At 43.1% G+C, this 21,298-nt stretch overlaps 1 protein-coding gene across 2 annotated transcripts; it reads right to left on the bottom strand.

The window, feature by feature from the left end:
• Positions 1-705: 705 nt before the first annotated feature.
• On the bottom strand, positions 706-20,072 carry RPP30 (ribonuclease P/MRP subunit p30). 2 transcript variants are annotated; one of them, XM_052799577.1, is made up of 11 exons: positions 19,938-20,072; positions 18,840-18,895; positions 18,463-18,519; positions 17,686-17,760; positions 17,058-17,129; positions 10,707-10,796; positions 8,458-8,574; positions 4,864-4,893; positions 4,371-4,408; positions 3,191-3,270; positions 706-1,163 (listed from the first exon to the last, which is right to left on the bottom strand). In XM_052799577.1, exons 1-11 carry the CDS (start codon positions 20,017-20,019, stop codon positions 1,054-1,056), a joined length of 807 nt encoding a protein of 268 aa, XP_052655537.1. In that variant the 5' UTR covers positions 20,020-20,072; the 3' UTR covers positions 706-1,053. The 2 variants fall into 2 exon arrangements, 1 of the variants encoding a protein (XP_052655537.1); XR_008236958.1 differs by lacking the exon at positions 706-1,163 and having other exon boundaries at positions 3,191-3,277; positions 3,414-4,408.
• Positions 20,073-21,298: the final 1,226 nt, after the last annotated feature.

Here is a 21,298-nt window from a genome sequence, read left to right as displayed (position 1 = left end):
CACAGTAAAACTGTCTCAAGAGTATCTTCAGTACAGTAGCTTACATAATTTTTATATTGGTTTAATCAAAAGAAAAACTTCAGTCAACATTTGAAAGAGCTCTGAAAATGTTCTGCTGATTATAAATCTGTTATGATTGCTCTTTTGGCAGCCAGATTAGGTTTACTGAGGCATTAACAGGAAGGAAAACGAAAGGCAGGAGGCAGCAAAATGAACACTCTCATAGACAACACAGCCAGACCAGGACACAAAGAAGGAAACGATGCAGTAAAAATGTGACGTGGATGACTGCTCAGACCTAGGTGAGGCAGCTGTTATGCTGTGACTGCAACATACCATGCTGAGCCCACATTCAGCGTAACCTTGGCCTCTTCCTTCCCATCTGCAGTAACCATCTCACATTACTGTTTGGTTTTAAGAGCTGCATGACAGGCATGGCCTTTGGGATGCATGTCTGGCAAGTCAGGTCAGTCAGTCCTACTGTAACACAAATCCAAGATATCTCCTAGCAAGTGACAGATCCTGGGATCTTCTTTATAGCCACTGATCATGAAACAGAATGGGAAGCAGATTTTTTTTTTTACTGCACTATTATTCTTCACAGGCCAGTGAAGGTAAACTTCATCTACTGGCTTGCAGTTCTAAGGTTTAGTACAGAGATGTGTTTAAAACTTGAGAAACCATAAGAGCTAGACTTTGAAGGTGTGCGTTTTTAGAAACATTTTTATTAAAAAAGGAATGCACTTGTACAACTGAAAGTTTCCATAAGTTAGAAATGTTGTGTTGAGTTTGCACTAACTCCAGAAGACCTAAGACAGGGTGGAGAGGCAGTCTTCTGACCTTGGCCAGAAGCCCAGCATGACCTTTCAGATGTGGTGAACTCCATTCAGCAGTCTCATTCCCACAGCTTTCCTCACTTGAACACCGGAAGAATAATTCTTCTCCAGGCTAAATAAAATAGTAAGGGAGGAACTGGGCTAGCTGGAGGGTGGGGGAAGACTCAACACTGGGTAGAGATAGGATGGAGGCTTCTGTTGACAATTGGTTCAGTCCTCAAGCTTGAGTCTTAACTTTTTTGCAGGCTGGCAGTGGTGTTTCTTCCTCCTCAACCTTGCGAGGCTTCTTCACTGTGTACACTACCCCACAGGCACTCTTTCGAGTTTCTGGAATATACAAACAGAAGCTGCAGTACCTCAAGAAAAATGACACTAATGCATTTAATGCATCCTCATTTCAGGTGTCCACGCCCCAAAGCACAATTCAACATGTTTAACAGCCAGCCAGTCAGCACACACAGCAGGTAAGCAACCTGCATGGGCAGGAGCTGGGGATAAGCTGCATTATGGAGTGAGGAAACTAAAGGGGGAAATCCGATGGTGGGTGTAAACTACAGCAAACATAAGGGAAAACTGAGATCTGCAGGAGTTGAGGGGCTCCAGACACACAAAACCATAGGAAACCAGGCTTAATCAGTTCAATAGTCACAGAAGGACACATTCTTGAAGCATTGTCAAAAGCATTTCTGAGCAAAACATACTGTTCTTAAAAAAAAGAAAAAAAGTATTCATATACCCCAGGATTCTTGAACAGACTATGCTGGCACAGCTATATTGGCAGAGGCTCCCCTATACATACCAAGTAAGTGTCTTTACGGTATTCAAGAATATTTTAATTTACAGAACCCTCAGCATTACCACAGAATACTACCGTGTGATGTTATCAAACTCCTCACATGTTTGCCAAACAACCTAGTGAGCCCAATCCAATTTCATTACTACTCGTGGGAGGCTTCTTTGCAAAATTTGAGGTAGAAGGTATTCCCTACAAATCCTCAGTTAGTAAAGAGGCTCTGCAAGAACCTTGCCAAAATATATTGACTTATTCTGGACCAGTATTCCTTGGGGGCAGGGAAACGACATCTGCTATTTAATTTCACAGATAATATAGATGATGGTCTTGAGAAATTCCACATGAACTTGACAAAAATTCTTCCAATACACTGTCTCTATGTAGATGAGTAGCAGGCTGGAGGAGGACCCTGTTCCCAGAAATGCCCTCTCCAAGAGATCAAAGCCACCTGCTGTGAATTACAGCAGGTTCAAGACCCACCTCTACTGAAACAAGAGATGCAAACCAAATTCTACTGTGCATTTGAAACTTAGAGCAACTCAAGTTGTTGGGAAGGTGACTAGAAATCATATCTACCCAAGAAACTTTGACAGAGGCAGAAATTAAGAGCTAGATGTGACTACCCAGTCACAAAGTTAAACTGCCATCAGAATAAACAAAAAACCCCCCAACATCAAGAGACACTAAAAACCAATAAATAAGCATGTGAAAGGGAGGGTAGAGATGGAGAAATTGGTGCTACAGTGGAAAGCAAGGGTCTAAACTGATTGCTAGAACACAAATTGTGGCATCTCTTTGCTGCGCTGACACCAGGACACAAAATACAACTGAAAACCTTTTGATTTCCAGTGTAGGGGGCCACACACTGAATTTCCGCTTTCTTAATATTAAAAATGGGCAAGTAGAAGAGAGCTACTGTGAGCTGCCTCTGCTGAGAGCATAAGGAAGCAAGTTTTGTTTCATCAAAACACTTCAAGCCTTTCTACACTATACGAAACATTTTTTTCTAAGCAGCAAGCACTCAGGGTATTTGATTTTGCATCAGGTTTGAAGTGGTCCACAATGAAGAGCAAGTCAGAAATAGACCACATAAAGAAGCATCAGAAAGGGACATGGCAAAGGTTGCTTCTGCACTCATGCTGAAAGAGGGTAAACGCAAAACACATGCATCCCAATCTTCTTGAAGTCAATAACATAGTTTCTGCTGATGTCACTGAGATCAGCATTCAGCCCTTTCTGAACCAAGACATAGTTTCACTACAAAGCACAACAGGCAGATCTCTGTTTTGGCTAAACAGTTTATGACTCGTTAATGTAGTTAAGCGAGTACTCCAGTACAGACAGCACTGTCAGTTCAGCCACTGATTTGCTAACATGGCAACAAGGGAAAACAAACTACCCTTGCCACACAAGCTCCTCTTCATGCATTGCACAAGGGAGATAAAACCCCAAGCTGACTTGCTCTATAAGGTCTTGGAGCTTTTGGAAAATACACATTAACACGAACTTAGTTTAACAAATGCACGTTACTTAAACAAGCTTGCGTGTGCTTTTCACTTACCTCCATGAAGTATGGTGGCTCTGCAGTTGGTAGACACAGCTGCCTTGGCTTCACTTTCTGACAGGCCAAACAGCAAACCTCTGTCACCTTTGTTCAGGATCAAAACACACAGAAAGGAACAAACAGAATAGGGAAGTCTGTCTGCATGATACGTTTGCTCACTCTACAAATAACTGGGAATTAGCAAAGCTGTAACTCAAAGTGACATTTTGCAAAAGGTTACCCAGAGGCAGGAAATTGAGGCACCCAATTCTCCTGGCTGCAGTTCCCCAGCAGCCCTCCTGGAAGGCTCCTGGCAAAGTTGCTTTTTTCCAGACAAGAAGCTGTACTTCTGAAAATAAAAGTCTGTCAACACAGGAACATTTTTATACGCATAATCAAGCAGAAAAATTATCCCATTGAAAACTTTAGTTTTGGGGAAAGGGCACTGTCGAATACAAAAGCATTATGCTGAAAAGTTCCCAGCCACCTTGAGCAGGGATGACACCAGATTAGGTACATTAATTTGGGTTGAGCTTGACTGCTCTTTTAAGAAGGAAGGAAACATTGCGCATAAAATCCTTCCAGGCTGCATGCCCTCCCACATGGTTCTCACGATTCAGAGCACACTCCTCCCCTTCAAGGGACAGTTCAAATACATGCTTGTGGGGCGGGGAGCAGGGAGTAGTAAAAATGCATCTGAATTCCAAAAAGAAGGGGAGATAAGACACTCTTGGTTTCTAGAACACAACCAGTTATTTAACAGCACATATGTAACTAAGGACTGGAAAACTCAGAAATTTTTCTTCCTTAATATAAATATGATTTTATAGCTGCTTCTGCCAAAGATGTGGCACCTTGGAGATCATAAGTAATAATTTCTGATTTGGTTCACAGTTTCCATAGATTTTTATGGGTTTTATTCATTTCTCCACTTACACCCAACACAGTATCAATGCATATCACAACAAAACTTATCTGTAGCTGAACAAAGACATTACCATTTACAGTGACTGCTCATGCCACCCCATGACCATGACCTGTTGCACCTTCCACACCCACTGAGAGCTCTGATTCACTGGTCACCAACAAGCATCACTGTATAAAGTTCAAGGAGTGTAAAGGACGGAAGTATTTCAAAACCACTTTGAACTTTCACATGTTACTATTAACTGCTGTCTTTGACTTGGAAAAAGGATACAGATTAGCCACGTCGTAAGGACCTCGTAGTTCTAGAGGCTAAAACAAAACAAAGAAAGTTGGATATGTGCATGTACCCTCTCACAGGCTGACAGGGTGTGAGCAGGCAGGACAGGGCTATCAGGAAGGCAAGGTTAAATGCTACATAATAGCAAGCTGCTGAAGATGCACTAAGAAATCAAGCAAACACTGCTATTTTGGAAAACAGAGTCCCCATCTGGGAGAAAACTGTCATGGAAAATATCACAGCAGGAAAAAAACCAAACCAAACCAAACAAAAACCCCCACCCAACCAGACCAAAAAAAAAATCCCAAACTCCACAATACAATTCTTTGGTAAAACAGATTGATTAAAAAAAACCTTACAAGATGGTAATCATATTTAAAATTACAATTTTTACATGTTTAATATATAACTAAAGCTGTATTTTCAGCCACAGATAAATCCTCAAATTGTTCTGACTTAAAAAAAAAAAAATACATCTGGGACTTACCCTTTCAGCTGCACTAGATATAACAATATTCTGGAAAACAAAAGAGAATAAACGTTCATCTGTCAGACACCATCAAGAAATGAAAAAAAAAAAAAAAAAAAATCAGCCAGCAGCAAAGACTTTATAAGCATTAGCTAAGTTCAGGCTTAGAGCCCAATTAAACATCAAAGTATCTGATGCTCTCAGATGAAGTGAAATCTAGCAGGGTGTGGATCTTAATTGGGGAATAAACCCAGGTTATGTCCCTGTCCCCTACAGAGAAAAGGGCACAGGGACAAGCCCTCCCTTGCAGTTACAAACGTCTCACAGACAGATGTGAGTTGAATAACCACTGTACCTTTTAGAGGGACAGGCTAAGCAGTAAAATGTCAGAGTAATGGCATTAAGCAAGCACCTATCAGCCTGTATCTCTCATAGTGGACTTTAAAGGGACCTTAAGGGTAAAGAAGAAATGCAGAGTTGCACACACTGTGTTAAGAAGTGCCCCCTTTATTTACACTAGCTGAAAGAGGCCCCACACAAAGGACAACTCAGCCTGAGCTGTAATAGAAACGGACTTAGAAGAGGAGTCCAGGATCCCCCAGAAGCAGGTTACAGATAGTGCCTTTAGACAGTTTGGTGCTCCTAAATTTTCAGCTTACTCTGTGTCATGGTGCAATTCAATCCTAACCTCAGCGTTCATGTTGGCCTTAATCAAACTCCCGCTATTTCGGGAAACCTGTCTGCAGCTAGGCACTGGCTGCCAATTCATGCCATACACTCACTTCCCTCAACACTGGCACCCCTGTGAAAATCGCCAGGCAGAGAGACATCCTTCTCCCTTCTCTCCCAAAAGCTTTCTGCAGAACAGGTACGTGACTGCTCAGGGGCTGGTAGATACCACAGCTCAGCTGCCAGCACTCTTCTGATGTTAAACCTCCAAGGATGCTCACCCAGGGGGAGACTGTTTTGTACAGGTGAAAACTTTGCAGCAGCAAAAAATTCCTTGCACCTTTTATTATACTGAATAAAAGGCTTTGGGAATTCCTGCTTGAGTGGGTGGGAATGAGAATTGTACTGAGGCAGAGAAAGCCTTTCCCTCTCTGCTGTCAGTACCACCAACCCATCATACCACCTCCAGTTACAAGGTGGGGCTTTTGATCCCTTCGCTGCACTGCTTTGCTTGTCCTGCCACTTCCCCAGCACAAAGATCAGGGCAGACACTGGAAGAAAATGCTCTGTACACAGCTGGAATTCAACACGTAAAAGAACTATTTGCATGGAAACGACTGCCTGTTCATACTGTGCCCAAGGTTTCCTCATGTGCTGAGGAGGAAAGGATGGGACAGACAACTCTGCCTCAGCATAAGGAAAGCCAGAAGCAGAAGCAATACATACATCAAAGTGACTTAACAGCACACATCATGACGGAGCCTAGGACATTTCTTTATGCATAGTTCACCTTTAAAATGACTGCACTATGGATCCCAAGGGTGCTTTTGAGCTTCAGTGGTGCTGACTGCAAGAGTTTGCTGGGAAAATTCAAATCCCCTGCTCTGAGCTGTAGCAACCAACGCCTGTCTCCCAGGCTCAGAGAAGCTCCCAGAGCAGCTGTGCAAGCCATCTTGAATGAGCGCGGGATCATGGTTCACTGCTGTGCATTGGAGATATGCTCTGCCTGGATCAAAGGCAACTGGCTTCTAGTTAGGGGATGGGTAAGATGGGAGGAGAAGACAAGAGCAGGCAAGAAAACACTGCTAGCAAGTGAAGGAGAGGCAGGCAAAGGCAAATCCAAGGGAAGGGCTAAAGGGAAGAACTCAAAGGCAAAACATTATCTCCCCAGGTAAAGGAGACAGCAGCTGTTCAGTACACTGCTTCAGGCACAGTACCCACACTCAGTTACCAAAACATGGGAGGTGAGGGACTGTGGCTATGCACGCCTTCTGTCTGGCAAGGCAGGCAAGTCCCTCCCTCATTCCCTGCACATTTTAACATGTTTTAAAGACTCCGCTCAACACCAGCTGAGGACACCAGTACATTTCTGGAAGTTTCTCTGCCCTACTACAACAGAGGAGGAAGAGAAGGATCCAAAAGCTGCTACAAGTTCAGCAACTATAGATTACAGACAGCGAGAGCTGCGTGCCAGGTGCCAATGCAAGCAGTCTATGGACCAGCCATCCCATGTCTTGTTAAAAAAAAGGCCTATACATAACTGATGGAGACAAACTGCCAGTGAGGGCTAATGACCATCTCTGCTGGCCCAACAGGTACTGGATGCAAAAAATAAAAGCAAAAAATAAAAGACAAGCTAGCAGTGCTCTTCCAGTGTCTAACAACAACTTGTCATGCCCAGCTCCAGCTGATTTACCTTCCGGGCACAGATGATGCACTAGATTGACAGATGCAGAAAGAAAGGGCACTGTGCACAGACTGAGCACCCGAACGTCTCGCTCGCTCCGTTTGTGATGCCAACTCAACTGGTGCTCTCCAAATCAACAACGGCATGAGAAGCACACCCTTAACTGCACAGAGGAAAGAGAAGCACTGGCAAAAAGGAATCCCAAAGGAAAGGGGTTTTGTGTGTATGTACCTTATCTCCAAGTCAGTATTTTGTGCAATTAACTCCCAGAGCTGGGCTTCTCAGGAAAGGCTGTGCAAATACTCACTTTCTTCTGTAGCACTAAGGGAATTAATCTGTTTGACCCACTCTGCTGTTCTATAAAAGAGACTGCCATGCCTGAGGGGAACTGAGGTAATGACAGATCTGCTTTTAATTGCCCTTCCAAGCTGTATATCCCACTTCAGACTAGATTTGCAGGGTAATGCCAATTTTGGCTTCTCTGGACTAGCTAAGCGTGGCAAAGGCTGTTTCCAATAAAGATGGTGGGAGCTACAATCTCTTTAGACTTGGATATGTATTATGATATGCTTCCCTGTTAAAAAAAAACATGGCCTGAGAGGACCTAGCATGACAGGCAGCTTAGACTGATAGCCTGGGAGGAGGTAAGGTATGAAAGCAATGGATTAGAGGCATCTCAGCTGCAAGCATTACTTCTTCCTTGGGTTTCAGTAGCAGGGAAGAATGCAGTTGATCTGACTGCAGCAAAGCCCTGGCTGATAGCCAGCTAGCTGTTAGGTCTGTTTTGTACACTGGGAATTTACTAACCACTTAACAAAACAACATTTCTACTTTTTTCTTATTATTTTCTATCCCCCATATTCAGGGTATACTATCAAAAAAGAGCTTTTGGTCAATCAGAAATATGAAATGGGGGATTTTAAAGAGATGCATGGACTTCAGTTCTAATGCAAACCTTAGATCTCTGGCGCTTCGCCCCAGCCCCGCCTTTTGTTTTGGGTATTGCATATCATAACAACAGATAGGTTGTTGTGAAAAAAGAACCTAACAGTTTGACAACTTAAGAAGAAAGCATGCAGTGGTGCATGGCTGGAAGTATCTGGAGCTAGAATAATTGTGTCCTTGTATTAGTAGGCAAAGATTCAGTCACAGCTTCAGAAACCCCAGCGTCAAACTCATTTAAAATGGCTCAGTCTGTACAACTCCAGAAGAATTTGAACTGAATTAATTAGCTTGCTTTCACTTTGAGAGCTTACCTTTCCTTTGCAGATCTGCATCAGGCTGATCGCATTTGAAATTGTGTATCTTCTCATTGTGGAGTCTTTGATGGCAGGCGCATAAAGAAGTTCAAAGCAAATGCCTCGATCTATTGCCTTCGCATGAAAGAGTGATCAAAAATCAAAAGGAGAGAAGCATAACAATCTAACAACTGCTGTCTATTATTGATGTAGCTTGTTCTCAGTTTAACTGTGTTATATATGAAAAAATTAAGGCGGAATTGTTCCAGCAAGAGCACAGCATAGCATGAAAGCGGCGGGGCGGAAGGTTTCACTGGACACCAGGTATGTGTACTTGTTTCTTGGGATGACAGATAAATGAGGTTTAACAAACAAAGAAATACCAGCCACTTATTAGTTGTAATTGGTTTTTCACTATCACAGAGTTGAGAAGACAGGTAACCACTGCTGGTCAGAAACAAGTCTTGAAATTTTGAGGACTCTCCTCCTCTAGCCTCACAGCCTGCTGTAAGGAAGACCACTGCTTCCCACAGTACCCACACCTTGCAGATGAGGAATTTGTCCTTGCATAAAAGCAGCAATGAGGACCCTTCTCTCCTGTCTCACAGCATACTCTGGTATTTGTGACAATGTTAAACAACAGTGAGTTACAGGAGAGGTTCCAAACAGTAATACTGATTATATTTTCACCTGCTTTAAAATCCTTTTCTATCTGTCAGAGTACCTCACCAAAAGCCTAGTATTCTTGTTTTTGCAAACACACAGAGAAAGGTTAGGCAGCTTGCTATAAGACACAGTGAGTTAGCAATAAAGACACAATTCAAAGCTAGGAGTTCTTTGTTCCATGGCCTATACTACATTTGCCCAAAATGTTACTCTGTGTTTTATACTCATATTATTAAAAAATGCTGCAATGTTAATACTCTAAGAGTCCAGTAACTGAATATGGATGGAATTAAACCAGCTCCCATCCATGCACAACCTCTGCGTGCAAGCACAACAGAAGCTATGTATACATCAAAAGTTTTACAGAGAACTGGTCCAACATCTGTAGACAAGAAGAGAAGCCTGAATTTATCAAAACCAAAACAGGTGATGGCAAGACACCAATTTCCAGTCAAGCAGATTTTTAACCTCATCCCCACCACTTCAGCTGCTTGCCAATCTGTCTGTCTGGCATCACAACCACCAAAACTGACTGCCCCCAGGATGCACAAAACCAGTCTGACAGACAGACTGCCTTGAAGCTGGGAGTATGGAAGCTGAGGAGTAGCTTGTAAGGAAAATGCTTCCAAACACAGGGCTCCAAGAGCCACCCAGCTCCTCACCTGGGTCAGCTGCTGGAGTTTGAGGCAGCTAGGGTACTTTCAGACAACATTTCATACAAAATTGTTATTCCCAGTGGAATGTTGAAATTCCCAGTCTATAGTAAATTCCAAAGTATTACTTCTGTTCTGTTTCGGGATTAATTCTAGTTAATTTTTAATTTTTATTCTAGGTCAAACTTTCTGTAGAAGAGTAAGTAGGATTTCTAGTCAATTCCAAATTTAAATTTTTAAGCACTAAGGACTACATCAGCCAAGAATGCCCATATGGAATGAACCTTGACATATACTCAGAGGAAAAAACTAGTTCACCTAAGAGCATGTTCAGATTAAGCTTTCTGGCAAACCACCAACAGCAGGCAGAATTGTATTAACAAAATATTTGATCCATGCTGATAGTCATCTTGTGTCCCACAGCAGATATTTAGCGATTCCACATTTGGTTCATTTGCCAAGACATTCCTTTGTCTAAGTATGGATTCAATACAGTTGTCCTGCAAATAACTGGCACAACACCCTTGTACCAAATTAACACTGTCATTCACATTCTCCTGTCTTTTAAATCATGGGGCTGTTTATCTATTCTGACACAGCTGTACCACTTATGGTTTGGGAAGCAGCTTAGTCAGCAATCACACCACATCTCACTGCTTAGCACAGTAGCGGCCTTAAGGCTCTGTTTCCATTCCTTGGGAACACCACTTCTGCCTTCTTAAGTGGGGGACAGGAAGGAGAAAAAGAAAGAACATACATCACTGTGTATTAAATGCTGCAGTGGAGGCCTTGAAGTGAAGGACATCTGAAACAACACTATACATTATGCAAGAAAATAAAAGAACCACTTGGATGGGAACAGTGGGAAGGAAATGGTAGGGAATTCAACTCAGACTGACATTAAATACAGAATTTAACAGCAAGAAAACAATTTAGATGTAAATTTACCATATTCACAGGGGGCCTTCGGAAGTAGAATGGCAGCTTTTCTGTTACATTTATGCATACCAGATCCACATCCAGAGTTGTGCAAGCAATCTACAGCAAAGAAATAGGAACAGATTATTAGATATGCCAAAAAATGCATAACCAACTTTAGGCGCACTAATATTCTCCTTCATTTCTTAATGCAACAAACGTCTCTGCAGGGTGAGTTCAGTTTTAAAATGAAGAGGTACTATGCCTTGCAGGTATGCCAGTAAAACAGCAGGGCTACAGGTGCACAGCGTGAGCATTTCAGACTTACAACCCAAGCCTTCTCTCACTTACAGAACTACTTTTCCAATAAAATAATGACCAACCCAAAGGCAAGACTTACTGCTTTGTTTTTATCTGACATAGCACATGTACAAGCAATGGCAGCTTTTGGCAAAAGAACTCACAGCTAATGAAGGACCCCTGTTTACAAAGGGAACAGCCCAGGAACTGCCTCTTACCCCATCACTCTCTAATTCCAGTGTAGCAACTGTTTTCACAATTAATTATTTTTACCAGAAGCAACTGAGAAAAGACTGAAAGAAAGGCAGAATGTTAGACAGTGACTGGTGGTGCCACATGCCCAGTACTGGGAGCCAATCCACAGGGCCTCACTTTCCTGGCTGGGTGGGGAATGTGCAGCCCTTCCTGAAAGCCACATCTCTGAAAGAGGCTGAAGATGGCACCGAAGGTTATAGTTTAAAAGCTTAGCTTTGAACTCACACCACAATTTACAGCCTGTATTAAAAGATGGAAGGAATGAACAAAGGGTGGAGAATCTCCACACTGACATACAGAGAAAAATCAAGTGCACACAAAAGGGAGCCCTTGATTTACATATAATCTCATGAACACAAGATATGTAGGAATTATGTATGCCTACCCTGTAAAGATGATTACACAGGGCCAGATTAATGTCTGTAAGCAGCATTGTAACAAAGAAGATAAAATAGGCTGAAGAAGTTGAAAAGGAATTTTCTACTTGTAGGGGAACTCTCTGCATTCAGAAACATGCCAGCAACTGCTCCAAATACACCTGGGCCAGGCGCCAACCATTCATCCCTCCTTACACCGGCACGAAAGCGGTGGGGGTTGAGAGGAGTCCCAGGGCTGGGCTGCTCTAACGCAGGGCAGGCTATTGCTTTGCAAACTAGTCTTCTAGCAGTTTGTTCACATGAAATTTGGATGGAGATAAGAGCAGAGGCCCAGCTTTAGGAATGTTTCTTAGCTGCTGATAGCACTCCCTCCTAGGCAGGAGGGCCACAGCCCACATGCAGGCAATTCAGAGATCCAGCAAACCACAAAGTTTTTGATGTTAAAATGTCTCTACCAGGCCATTCAGACTAAACTTTATCTTCAGGCCCTACCTTTACCAACTCTGTTAGGCAGGACGCAGTTAGAATCTACTGCATTGACTTAGACTTGCATGTGTAAGTTTAGCCCTACTACAGCCAGCTTTACCCTTTTTCTTATGTGGAGTACAAACCACCATCTAGACAGAGATGATTTATGGGAACATGCGCAAAGCAAATAGCTCTGAATCATATCCTAGAAGAGATGGCAGTGAGGCCACAGGAAATTCAGGAAGAGAGAAAGCTGAAAATGAAGGAAAGCGAGAATACACATCAGAAACATGCAAGTTGCCCTATGTGGTGAGAAAACAAGCCTTCCTAATCAGCTCCAGAAACACTGGAAAACATTTTTCCATTTTGCAAATTAAGCACAGTGGGAAAGCGAGTGACCCAAATCCCAGGATATCTACAGGATTCCAGTGACAAGAACATTTCAGAAAACACCACCAAGGAAAACAAAATTAAGAGTCATACTTCCCCATAAGGAGGAAGTCCGTGGAAAGTTGGAGAGGAGATTTCTCCAAATACTCCAATGTTCAGCCTAGCTTTGGCTCCTGGACAAGTCACACACGCAGGCAACTTAAGGTTACCCTGCCTGCTGAAAGGACCTGAAGTGCAAAAACTTCATACAGAAAGTGATATGCAGCAGTTGCACAGCCCAGTGCCTGCCTGGCCACACTGCAGGCAAGAGCCCCATCTGCTGGGAAAATCCAGACAGCCAGAAATAAATACGTTCGCCACTGCTTGGATGGCCTGAAGAAATATTTGGCAAACATTTTAGGAATTTTGCTTTTCACTACATCCTCAGACTTATATAAGAAAGTTTTTTAGACACCGGTCATCTGCTAATTGCTTACAAACAGCAGGCAGAATCAACTAATATCATTAAAGCAGTCAGAAATCTTAAGCAGCAAAATTTTTGAAAAGCAACAGGCACAGACCTTATTACTGGCACAGAGTAGGCACTCCTATTGCAGCCCAAAACAATCCTCTTGGGAGACTTAAAGAAGGAGCATGTTCTACAATTATCTTGGCAAACACAACTTCCTCATACCCCTGACGATATAAATTATTTGGAGAATTTGAGTACATCTTTCAGTACATATCACTGCCACACTGGGTCACAGAAAAGCTTCCCTGGCTCGTGACAAGAGGGCACAGACTTGTTTTGGGCCATGCTAAAATTAGAGCACATCTCCACTGGTCATGTATTTCTTTTACAAAAACATGAAAAATCCTGTTCTATGGAGAATAATCCAAATGCCAAATTGTTGGTGAGAAAGATGATGCTCTCAAGGTAATGTTGAGTTACCAACAGCCAATTTTAAAATATAAAGTTAATTTGTGGTGCAAGACCCACCCTAGAAGGCTTTATCCTTAACAGTGAAAGATCCGCGAGTTGCATGAGCCAGAGGTACATGCTGAACCTCCACATGTAATGTCACTTGCACCAGACTCCCTGTTCATACCTCCACAAAATTGACACATCTCTCCAAAGAGAGTTAGAAAACCTAAAATCTTTAAACAAAAGACAAACACACAAATCTGCCTTGAATGTGAACGCATAAGGATGAAGTCTTTCACCTCACGCAGTTTGCAAGAAACATGCTTGGGTTCCCTCCCCATCTCAAAGTGCTGCCAGCATGGAAGCAATGAAGATGGTGTCATCAACAATCCTGCTTCCTTCCTAACACACTGACCACCACCACCTGCAAGAGTGTCAGCTTAAACAGTCGCTATCTGCATTGGCCTGCCCAGAGCACAGCTGCCATCTTTGTGCCAGCACTACTATCCACGTAGCTGAATGCTGAATCAGAGTGGGAAAATGGATCTGCCTGCAGAGTAACTTGGCACAAACTCTAGTTGCTTTTCAGCCAAAAGCACGTTCCTCAAACCAAACTGCCATGCAGCTAAGCAAGCAGCTTCACCAGCAGAGCAGACACGGACCTGCAGAAATGAGCAGCTGTTTATGCCAGCTTAAATACTGCTGCAGCTGGATGTCCAACTGCAGCAAAACTCACAATATGGCTAAAAATAAAAAATACAGACCCTTACATGAGAGAGTGCCCTGTGCTGGTTTTGGCTGGGACAAAGTTAATTTTCTTCATAGTAGCTAATATGGGGCTATGTGTTGGTAATCCAGGGATGTTTTTGTTACTGTTGAGCAGTGCTTACACAGAGTCAAGGCCTTTTCTGCTTTCTCACCCCACCCCACCAGCGAGGAGGCTGGGGGGGGCACAAGAAGTTGGGAGGGGACACAGCTAGGACAGCTGACCCCAACTGACCAGAGGGATATTCCAGACTATATGACATGCTCAGCATATAAAGCTGGGGGAATGAGGAGGAAGGGAGGGACATTTGGAGTGATGGCATTTGTCTTCCCAAGTAACTGTTACGCATGGTGGAGCCCTGCTTTCCTGGAGATGGCTGAACACCTGCCTGCCCATGGGAAGTGGTGAATGAATTCCTTGTTTTGCTTTGCTTGCGTGTGTGGCCTTTGCTTTACCTATTAAACTGTCTTTATCTTAACCCACGACTTTTTTCACTCTCACTCTTGTGATTCTCTCCCCCATTCCACTGGGCGGGAGTGAGCGAGCAGCTGTGTGGGGCTGAGCTGCCAGCTGAGGTTAAACCACTACAAGCTCTTTCCCCCCGAAACAACACAGCATGCTCCTGCTGATTACCTGGCTTCAGGTGCTTGTTTAAACACATGATAAATCAATTGAGCTCACCTGAGAGGTGAGATTTTACATTGTTGCCAGAGACCAAAAGAAAGAGGTGGAGAGTGGCCCTCAAAAGTATTTTACAACTATTTGCCTCTCTCCCACCCCCAAGAGTCCTAAAATCTTGCAAGGAAAATAAAATCAGCCAGAAATGAGTTTCATTAAGCTGTAACTGTTATAATTAATGCTTGAATTCTTCTTCTGAAAGATTCTTTAAAGTTCACCTTCTTCTACAGCCTCTTGCTTTGTACTTGGACAAGTTTTCAAAAAGGAGGGGAAATAATTTAGAAAAACAAAACAGAAGAATATCATTTTAATGTGTCAAAACAGGTACTCAGCAGTACTAGAAAGTAGCTTTAACCTATTTTAAAAAAATAGACTCCGTTTTATACCAACAAGCTCTCTTTGAAAGTAAATTCTGGCACTCCTCCAAAGAGATTCACATTTGCATTTGGAATCCCTGTGCCTTCTTCACACTGCTTTAAACTGCACACCTGCTTGCTGCCTGCCAAGGCTAACAGAGACAGGATGCTTCCACCTACTCTTCCAGTTCAGAGTTAATGTTATTATTTATGAGCTTGCAACAGGTCAGCCATCACAATTTTGGGTTTTGTAAGAAAAACATTCTGACAAAAAGATAACTTGCTTCCAGATGTTCCACTCGATCAGACCACTCACATCAGCTGTTACCAAGTATTTGAGAATAATTTAATTAAAAATATGAGAGAGACAGAGATAATGAACACCTATCACCCAACAAGCCAAGCTGAGATCATTCTGCCTCAGATGGTGTTTTAAAACTAGGAATTTTTCTGGTAGGAAGGGTCTATTCAAGATATAGCAGCTATGGATAAAAGTTGGAAGACAAAATGATGCTTGGTGCTGTTAGTAACGGCTGAAGAATTACTGTACATCACTGGATTTAGGTATCACATCTAAATAGTAAATGTCTTCAGTCAAACACCAGAAATGGACCAAACCAGTTCATGGTCAAACACACTTGCAACATCTTGTTTTTCTAAAATCACAGAAGTGACAGAGTATTGGGGGGTTTGTTCAAAATATTTGCATTTCTATTAACATAAACCAATGTGAGAAACAACAGCGTTGGGCTAAGGTCACCAATTAGTTCTAGCTAAGGTTTTGAAAATTATTCACACCCACTATTTTCTCTCACTAGCACACTTGAAGGGCTACCACTGCTACAAACATCAGCATCTGTTCAGTAACACTGATACAGCAACACCTTCACAGACTCACAAATTTTGTGGAGGCAGTTTTCAGTTGCAAGTTTGCTCTGAACAGCCAGGATAAAATCTGAGTGAGAAAGCAATTGTCTGCCCTTCAAGTATTTCCCCTGAGGCTGCTCTACTTCTGTACGGCCTCAATGGTTTTCTTGGCAGGCAAAGTAACAAACATATCATGAAGTCACAGAAGTGAAGCTTCTCTCACTCAACTTGAGCATCCAAAACACTCAAAACTAAACAAACCCAGAAATCTCAGTCTGGCAATGAAGCAAGGGCCGTTATGTTTAATCAGGCATGTTTACTTTTGGAAATTTTATTTTATCTGTTCATAAGATGCTATGACAACTGGAACTAGCTCTGTCTTGTAAGCTCATGCTCCTCTTTTGATTTAAAATAAAGAAATAAAAGGAAAAATGAAAGAAAAAGAGATCAGCTATTCATTTGGATGAACTTCCAAGAGAAGACCTAAGACTAAAAGGAAGAAGGTAACTCTCAGAACGATGTTAGTTCCACTTTAAAATCCTCCCACTTTCCCTGGCATTTCAGGGACCAGGAACAATTAGTGCTAACAGAAGAGAGCAAATGTGTTTTGGGGAAGCTGTCAGAGTCTGAGAAGTTAAAGTTCAAGACAGAAGTTTTCTACATGCTGATAGTATGTATATATTAGAAAAAAAGAAGGATGTTTTCTCTCCCAGCTAGAGAGGAGTACTCAGTAGAGTACAAGACACACAAAGGAAACCATAGCACAGGGGCATACAAGTCCATTCGTGAGGTAGATGCTTCAGACTTTAAGCAGCCACCTCAAGGCCTTGCAGCCTCCTGCAATCTCTCCCAACTTCTCAGTCCATCAACTGACCAGGCAGCCTATGTTGCTTAATTAGCCCCATGACATGCAGGCCTGTATAAAATGGGAAATAAAATCAAAACACAGCATGTACTCAGACTAGCCCCAGGCACTAAAAATTATTGAATGAGCATTACTGATCAGATGATTGTACTTACATGGAACAGTTTCTCAGTCTTCGGAAATACTGCTATGATGTCATATAACCTTACATTTGCAGATGTTGATCTCTACAAAAGGAGGAAACAATTACTACCTTGAATTCTAGCAGATGCCAAAGCTATGCACAATGATTACAACCAAAATAACGAGAAGAAAATCCCTTTTTCACTTTAAAGTACTAAACTAAGCCAATAATCATCCAATTACATAGTGGGTCTCTGCTGCGAGCCATCCTGCGAAGTCATTCATTCTCATTTTGAGGCTTGTCCCACCCTCCTAGTAAGGCACTTACACCTTTTGCTTCGATCACGTAGCGCTAAAACATAAAACAGACACAGGGCTTGCTCATGGTCTTCTAGTTTATGCACAGAAGTCCAGAAATCAAAGAACAGAACCAAGGACCAGAACTGTTGTCCCATATTGACAAATGATCAACAGAATCCATATGCAGTCTTGTAAGTCTGCATCTCTTCACGATCACATTATTTGCCAAAGATGCAAGCTGAGAAATCACTGTTGAGTGTCCTGTAAAATCCATGAAGGTCTCCCTATACAATTCCCAAAGTTTCATTCATTGAGAAAAAGAAATAAAAATTGGAAAATTAATATACTAAATATACTTACCAAGAGATTACAGTGGGAAGGATCAGAAACAACAAGTGTTAGCCGAGTTAAGACTTTAATTCTTTTAGATGTCCCCTACAAAAAAAAAAATAATACAAAAGAGTTAAAAAACTCCAAAGCAAAAATTTGTGGCGACTTTCACTCTGTCCACTATAAAAAGAAAATAGTGCCTTGTTCATATTCTTGCCTATACTAATTTTCTAAACTCTGTAGTTACACTTCCCTATTTTATATTGATCTGTCTGATATTGTATCTGCCCTTTACAAAGAACGACTTACTGTGTTTCTCTGAGGAAGGATCAATAGAAAGGAAAAATAAAGAAATAAAGAAAAGTAAAATCATGCAGAAAAACTGAGCATGTTATAATCTGCTATGGATCCCCAGGCAGGCCACAACTGCAAGCAAAAGCAGTTCCTGAATTAACAAATATCAGTGATTTGAAATACAGACTTGGTTCATTATATCTGAGTCTCGCTCCATCAAAACCAGGAAGTTATTTCCAAAACTCAAATTTCAATAATTATACTGTAATTATCCAACTACAAGAAGATTCAAAATTCACACAAAGCAGTTGCTTTAATAATTTTTAAAATAACGAATTGAGCCTACTCTAACGTGAGTATATCAGTCTCCCAATGCTGGGAGTTTGTCCATTGCTTGATTGTTAAAATTTCTCTTTTTTGATTAACATGTAATACACAAAATCACATATACCAATACACCAAGGTAAAAAACATAACTCAGAGTAACAATACGTAGAATGAAATTGGACATACTTGTACAATAGGCAAAGATGGAAACAACTCCGAAGGAGATACTGGCTTGACGATTTCCTTAAAAGAGAACAAAACAAAGTTATTCAAAATGTCATGGGTTAAATTTACAATATAAACAAAAGCTATGTTCCAATCCTAAAAAGAAATTTGCCATGCTAATAAAACCATTTCCCAGGGACAGTACATGGACTGTATTAAAAGTTAACTCCAGGGCAATTATACTGAATTATAAAGTGGGAGTTCTGTTACAAATGCAGACATCTGTACTTGTGTCTAGATGTGCATTCTGCAGATAAAGCTATTAGGGAACATGTAATAAGGCATGTAAGTTTACAAGACAAAACACACTAGGAACAAACAACTCCAACAAAAATTACCTGTTTCTTTTCTTTAAAATCGATGACATGATTAAGAGCAACTGCAGAATATCCCACTGAAAAAGCAAACACATAGTAAGAATATTTTGTCCGGTAAACTAATGGAAACAAATCCAAACAGAAACCTGTTAAACACTCGTCACTTAAATGTCTCAAAATTAATAATCACATGCATATTTACCTTTCGCATTATTTTTTTCTGAAGATAAATTCATCTAAAAGTGGCTTAAAATAAAAAAAAATTCTGTTTGCCTTTCAATACACACCAGCCCTGGCAACACTTACTTGATGGCAGAGCTTTATGAACATGAATACTTGGGCTTGGGGTCCCCAAAGATTTTGCCCTAGTTTGGTCCTGTTGATGACTTTCTTTGGGCAAAATGGTTAAGGACATTCAGGATAGTTGTTAAAACTGCAGACAACGCAGAGCTGGGAAAGATACAGCTACAGGAGAAGGCAAGGTGAGCATTCAAAATGATGCTGACAAAACTGACAGAAAGGTCTGGTTCGGGAGGGACCACAGGAAGATGATACACTTGCCAAAGACAAATCACCCCCCCGAACACTGGACAGGCAGCACCTGGCTGTACAACAGTTCTGCAGAAGAAAGATTTAGGCCCTAAGAAACTGCAGGCGGAAAAATGGGTCCACATTGGGAAAAAACAACTGTTACACTGGGATACACAGGCAGAGACAGAGCCTGCAAGACACAACACGAGCTTTCCTTGCTCCTCAGGACTGGGAAGACCTCAGTCCTGGTCACTTCACTTGCCGAAGACCGCAAGCTGAGCGGGGAGAGCGGAGAGGAGCGAGGGGAACCGCGACCCGCCACGGAGGCAGATGGAGGGGTTTAGCCTACAGGGAGCGAAAACTCGGCCTAGAGACTCACGCTGCGCCCACGCCAGCCTGGCGGAGCTGCCGCTCGCGTCCTGCTGCCCTCCTGTCCGGGCCCAGCCCTCCCCAGCTCAGGCCCACCGGCTCGGCTCGGCTCGGCTCCGCACCGCACCCCGACCCCGGCCCCGGCCCCGCCGCCGACTCGGACCTCAGGCCGGCCCCGCCGCTCTCCCCGCTCCCGCCGCGCCCGCGACACTGACTCACAGTGCGCTGCGGCCTCCAGCAGGCTCTGCAGGGACTTCTTGTCCGGCCCCTGCGGCAGGTTCAGGTCGGCGAAGCCTGCCATGCTGCGCGGAGCGGCAGGGCGGAGCGGGGCGGGCCGCAGCCGGGCAGGGCACCGGGCACCGCCCCCCGGCGGCCCGCGGCAGCCTGGGGCTTGTAGTCCCCTCCAGCCCCGGGCAGGCCGGGCGTCGGCCTGGCGGTATTCGCCAGCTGCGTTTACAAAACGGCAGCAGCAAAGGAAGAGGGTGTTTCACATCATCGCGGGTACTCTTCGGCCGGGGGTGCTCCACCAATGCGATGAGACAGGGGAAAGCCTGTGTGGTGAATTTCTCAGATCTCAGGCGGGGCTCTGAAGGAGAGCAGACCCGGCTCTGAGGAAGGCCTGACCCGGCTCTGAAGGAGAGCAAACGTGGCTCTGGGGAAGGTCTGACCTGGCTCTGAAGGAGAGCAAACTCGTCTCTGAGGGAGGGCATACCCGGCTCTGAGGAAGATCAGACCCGGCTCTGAAGGAGAGCAAACCCAGCTCTGCCAGTCTGCGCTGCCGAAGCAGAGCAGGCCGAGGCACACCGCTCTCCTCAGAGCCCGGTCTTGTACCCACCAGGTGGAGCAGTAACCTTGCTCGACTGAAGTATTTCCAGTTAAACTAGTTGAGCTCCATCTGAACACTGTCAGTAAAAAAAAAAAAAAAAAAAAGGAATTCTTCTCTTTCCTATGTTAGCTAAAAAAAAGTGAGATAAAGCCCCAAGCTGCCATGTCAAGAGGTATCCCCTAACATGCAAAAGGACTGAGGAATTGTAATAGACCAATAACCAAATATACATTCACTGTGTAGCACTGTTATAAAAAGCACAAATATTGTTCTACCATTGATAAATAGCACAGAATATGTAAAATACAGGTGGTGATTACCGCTAGGGGTTTTTTTGTCTGGGGACTTACAGCAGCCGCTGAAGACAATCCAACTTCAGGTGGCACTCCAGGGCCTCAGCCGGACTGGGAGTCCTCAGCTTTTTCTTTCTTCAAACTGGGCTAAATATTCATGAAGGGATGTCTGTGGGGCATCTGGAGCTCTGAATTCTTAATGAGGCAAAAATGCTTCTAACCAAGGCCAAGGCGTTGATGCTGCCAACTGCTGGCACATCCCTGGTTATGGGGTCTGTCCTGGGTGCAGCTTGTGCCAGCTGTGCCTGGGGCGGACTTGTGGCTCCTTTCTGCCGAAGAGATCGCACGGTTTACAGTGGATGACTGAGAAAAGACAGTGCCTTCTTGGCACATTTCTGGCCTTGCTGTCTGATGAATTACATAGACCTGGGGTGGTGGTGGCAGAGAAGCTACTTGTGAGC

The sequence above is a fragment of the Harpia harpyja genome, chromosome 10 (genome assembly GCF_026419915.1).
Source record: "Harpia harpyja isolate bHarHar1 chromosome 10, bHarHar1 primary haplotype, whole genome shotgun sequence".
NCBI classification, from domain to species: domain Eukaryota; kingdom Metazoa; phylum Chordata; class Aves; order Accipitriformes; family Accipitridae; genus Harpia; species Harpia harpyja.
Note: the sequence above shows the minus strand (reverse complement) of the source record. Positions and strands in the feature narration are given on the sequence as shown.

Excerpts from the sequence above, each read along its gene's own strand:
- RPP30 (XM_052799577.1), bottom strand. The coding sequence starts at position 20,019 with ATGGCAGGCTTCGCCGACCTGAACCTGCCGCAGGGGCCGGACAAGAAG. Across the intron at positions 18,520-18,839 it reads ATTTTAAAGAAAAGAAACAG|GAAATCGTCAAGCCAGTATC; the intron begins GTAATTTTTGTT and ends TTCTCTTTTAAG. Across the intron at positions 17,130-17,685 it reads CTTCCCACTGTAATCTCTTG|AGATCAACATCTGCAAATGT; the intron begins GTAAGTATATTT and ends CTCCTTTTGTAG.